Below are 4,906 nucleotides of genomic sequence, written 5' to 3'. Positions count from 1 at the left end.
GACTGGCATATCTGAGGAAATCTTCTCCCTTTAGGATGCGCAGTACATTAATAACAAGCTTGGATTGGGGCTAGACTGGCATATCTGAGGAAATCCTCTCCCTTTAGGATGTGCAGTTCATCAGTAACAAGCTTGGATTGGGGCTAGATTAGCTTTGAATACGGAGCCGGGAATCAGGAATAAGGGTGTAAGTTGTAGCCGTATCGATCTAAGGACATTGGCAGACGAGGCTGTTTGGGTGAGTCGGATCTCTGTTATTAGACTAACTAAAGAGTTGAAAATTTTTCCAACTCTCCAGTTGGTCCAATAAAAGAGATCAGCTTTACCCAAAGAACCGGGAATAAGGATTTGGGAATAAGCAACCAACGTCAGCCGAATTGCCATGGGAAAGTTTGCTCTCGTAGGTTCATAGTTGTTAGGAGCTGGGAGGGACTTGGGCAGGAAAGACCGCTGGGGTCAGGTGACCCCAGAAAGAGAAAACACTAGATAGTTCATTAAGTAATTATTTACCCCCTTAATGGTTTGAATTGGATTTGGCATATTGTTACACGTATTGATTCTATTTGCCCAATTACTCAGTTCATCCCAATAAGGCATTTTGCAGAGTACAAAACTTCTTGACGTTGCTTAAATATCCGTTATCTTTCTGCTGTTTTAAATCCCAATATAAACTCACCGGTAGAATAAATGAAGTACGTCTACACTGTCATTTAGGCCCCCCACATTTTGGCACGGATCTGCTGTAAAAACTATTATGGATCGTTCTTAAAAGAGAAATTGCTCTGCTACCAGTGATAACGTCGTGTGTTTGCTTTCCATGCAGACCCGCTGGCCAGAGCAACCCGGCCCCTGATCCACAGCACGTGTTTTCAGAGCTGTGCGGCTCAGCGGAGATGCCCCAAGCCCCGGGGTAACTGGGGGTGCTGCCAAGGGTGCTGCATGGTGGTAGCATTGTTAGGGTCACGGGTATGATTCACAGGAGAAAGTGCCTCCTCAAGCTAGGTGTTGTATGTGGGCGTAGCCAGGGGATGGTGGTTGTCCCACGGAAGGGGTTACGGTTTAATAGCAATGCAGTTACTGCGCATTAGAAGTAGTATTTTGGGGTATGGGCAGGTGAAATGCTTCCCTTCACACAGTTGACAGTCAGCTGCTGTAAAAAAGGAGCAGACAGAAGTTGCAAACCCCGGCAACTTCACCCAGTCTCAATGGAGAATTCCCCTTCAAAGAATCAGGGATAGAGCCCTAGCCCTATAAATTACACCAGTTCAGGTTTCATCTGTCCCCCTCCATCCTGGGGTAGCCTAGATCCAACCAGGCTGCTACCCTCTCCCCTACCGCCTTGTAGAGAAGCACAGTAAAGATGCCCTCTGCCCCAGGACAGCTACGTGTGTCCATTCAGGAACCAGATGTAATTTATATTAGTAGGGAAACCCAGTGAACATTGCCCTGGGGTACATGAGCATCTCCCCACCCACTTTGAACAAAATTCTGACACTTTCTGTGTCTGCCCAAATTAAAACCCTTTTCTGAGCTCTCTCTGACCTAAACACCATCTGGATCTGCGTGGTGCTGCTTATCCCAGAGCAAAGGCCTCATTATGAATTGGTATTGTTCCTCAAATTTGGGGCCCCATTGCATTCAGCATTATATGTGCACGAGTAAAATGCCAGGCCCAGAGGACTTGTGCACGGTGTAGAAGATGCCAGCCTGGGTTTAAAAATAAGACAGAGGAAGCACAAGGGGCAGGGAGACGTTATGTCCCATATAAATGGACGGTGCACACGGCACAGCCTACCCGGTGCAGATCTGTGGATAGGTATTATGAGAGATTAGGAGGCAGTCAGTGGGGTGGTTCTGCATTTTTCCAAGGTTTTTCTGTGACTAAGATGAAGGAATGATATCATAGAGAAGTCGGGCTGGAGGGGACCTTCAGAGATCATCTCGTCCCACCTCCTGCCCGAGGCAGGAGCATCCCTGTCCAATCCGTCCTATACAAATGCATTATCCAATCTATTCATAAAACGACATAGTCAACCTGGACACAACCGCAAGGCATAACACCCCAACTTGCGACAGGTAAAGCAGGGGAACCAGGGTGGCCAGTGCCCCACAGCTACCAGGGTTGTTAAGACATGCTGGAGAAAGCCAAGGAAGAGGGCCATGTGCCCCGCTGCAGTGGAAGGCAAACACCCTTGCAGTCCATACCAATGTCATCACGAGGTTAAATGCCTTCCTTACCCCATTGGGGCGATGGGTCTGACTCTGAATGGAGCGGCAAGACCCTCTAGCGGGGAAGCCCTGGGTTTAAGTCCCAGCAGGAGCACTGACAGCTTCACAAATGCCCAGCCTTAGCTGCAGCCAACACCTGTTGCTTCTGAAGCAGGCAGAGGTCTGCCAGGAAACTACAAGCCTCTCTCGGGGGTTCGAGGGAGGCTCCTAACTGCAACAATGGAATCCTTGGGGCAAAAAATGATAAAATCAGGAAAAGGAGTGCAGATAAAATGTTAATAGGGTGTCAAAGAAGGGCACTGGCAAGCACCCACTGCCCCTTGAATGTGTATATAGGGAGCTTATGGGCACTGCCCAATGAAACTGCTGACAAAAGTGTGCGGAGGAGTGAAAGGAAGGCAGCCCCTCAGACTCCTGGGTTCCCAGTGCCTCCTTCCTGGTCTGGTAGATGAGCAGCTTGGCCAGGTCCTGGAAGAGATGGTCCATACAGGACGCTAGGCCGGATAGATGGATTATGGCCTCCTTATGTCCTTACACCAAGCAGAGCGAAGGTGGAGGAGGAGTGTGGCTGCCTGCTCTCCTACCAGGTTTTTCTTTCTTTTCTCTTCCAGAGATCTGCACCGTTGTCCATTTTCTTCTCTCCAGCCAGTACCTCTGGTGTGGGCTAACCATTGCCTTGTCTCTGCCTGGCTATCTCGTCCAGCTCCTCAGCTTTGTCTGGTTCCAGGCAGATGGGCACAGATGTTGCTGTGCTCTGGTGATGCTGCATGCCCTGCAGCTGGGGATTTGGAAACGGTAAGAAACAGACTCGTCCGCATTTGAAGAATTAAGGGGTTTCTGATCTAACCGCCGGGGGACAGGTCTGTGTCATTTGCATGGAGTGTGTGTGTGTATCCATGCATGTCTCCGTAATTATAGGTGGCCGTGATGACTTCGTGGGTTGTGTGGGTGTCTCTCTAGTATGGTGCTAGCCTGGCCCTTCGTTCTTGGGGGATACGGGGCCTTAAGACAAGAGGATGCAACAGCAGACTGGTCCTGGCATTGCACTGAGGTGCACAAACACATCCCGTTCATCGTTATTCAGCTCAACTGACTTGTATAGCCCTTGGAAGAGCAGCTTGTCAAGTGGTGCAGCGTCCTGGGGATTGTTTCATTTTTCCTATCGCTGAAAGGAAGGTTTCTTTGCTCTCTTTTTAAAGAAAAGTCCCTAAAACTTTTCATCTTTCCCCAGTGTGATCTGGCCTAGGGAACTTGTTTGGTTAATACCGACAAACCTTTACACTTCATCCCTAACTGCTGATTAATTCTCCAGCGACCCTCTGAATTCAGCAATTGTTTTGTGCCTTGAGCGTAATTGTGCTATTGTAAGTGGATCTCTCAGAGGATGCATCACACTTTTCTTAACACAGAAGTTGGAAACAAAGAAGCTGTCTTGGTTATTGAACTTCTTCTCTTCAGCCTTGAGTGTGTGCAGCCACATTTAATAATGCTGGCAAATGACTGAGCATTATAGGAGCCCCTGGAGAGTGTCTTTCTTAGGCCAGGATAGTCTGTGATGATCACTTAGTTCAATTTCCTACCTAGCATACAGGGCAAGGAATGCTTCCTGGTCATTTCTGCATGCAGCTCAGCTTTTGATAAGGTTACCTGTCTAGTGCTTGGCTGGAGTGAAAGTCCAGCTGTACAGCTGTTTTTCTGCTTGGCTGGGGCAGAAGTCTAGGCTGTACAGCTGTTTTCCAGCTAAGCCACCCAACACATTAAAATAGCAAATTGCCAGGCGATGCACTGTGAGAAGCACAAGCCAAAAGCTGTAAGCAAATCAAAGGGGGCAGGAGGGCAGAAAAGCCCCCATGGCTCACCAAAAGCATCCGGGAATGTCTCCTAGCTAAAAGGGAGGTGCACACCCAATGGCAGGGAGGGGCCCTCACCAGGGAGGACTACACTGAGGCTGCTCGGGGGTGCAGGGGGAGTCAGGTAGGCCAAGGCGGAGATGGGACTGGGACTAGCTTCCCAGATCCAGGACAACAAAAATTCCTTTTTTAAATACATAGGGAGCAAAAAGAAGGTACCGGGTAACGTGGAACCCCTGCAAAACATGCTAGGAAATTTGGTCGTCACACCAGACGACAAAGCTAACCTATTTAATGACTTCTTTGCCTCCATTTTCCTGAGCAGGGACCAGATCAGCCCCACCATGGGGCTCCCCTCAGGCCCCAGGGGAGGCGCACCCAGGCCAAGGGTCAGTGAGGACCTAGTCAGGGAGTGTCTGGAGGGACTGGACATATTTAAATCAGCTGGACTAGACGATCTCCACCCCCGAGTGCTGAGGGAACTGGCTGCGGTCATTGCGGGACCCCTGGCATGGCTGTACGAGCGCTCGTGGGGCTCTGGTGTGGGGCCAGAGGACTGGAAGAGGGCCGGTGTGGTTCCCATCTTCAAAAAGGGGAGGAAGGAGGAACCGGGGGACTATAGGCCAGTTAGTCTTACCTCGATCCTGGGGAAGCTTTTTGAGAGAATTATTCTGGCGCATGTCCACGAGGGGCCAGCAGGGGAGGTCATGCTTAGGGGCAACCCAGAGAGTGGTGGTGGACGGGTCATGTTCGACCTGGAGGGACGTGGGCAGTGGGGTCCCCCAGGGCTCGGTCCTCGGGCCCGCACTGTTCAACATCTTCATCAG

At 50.1% G+C, this 4,906-nt stretch overlaps 1 protein-coding gene across 1 annotated transcript in view; it reads left to right on the top strand.

Moving 5' to 3' along the window:
- XKR5 (XK related 5) overlaps window positions 1-4,906 on the top strand; it is a 23,111-nt gene that overhangs the window by 812 nt on the left and 17,393 nt on the right. The window contains exon 2 of the mRNA XM_019537182.1: window positions 2,841-3,024. Within this exon, the coding sequence (XP_019392727.1) occupies window positions 2,841-3,024 (184 nt within the window). The remainder of the gene's footprint in view (window positions 1-2,840; window positions 3,025-4,906) is intronic.

This window comes from Crocodylus porosus, unplaced genomic scaffold (assembly GCF_001723895.1).
Source record: "Crocodylus porosus isolate Cpor-Errol unplaced genomic scaffold, CroPor_comp1, whole genome shotgun sequence".
Classification (NCBI taxonomy): Eukaryota; Metazoa; Chordata; order Crocodylia; family Crocodylidae; genus Crocodylus; species Crocodylus porosus.
Note: the sequence above shows the minus strand (reverse complement) of the source record. Positions and strands in the feature narration are given on the sequence as shown.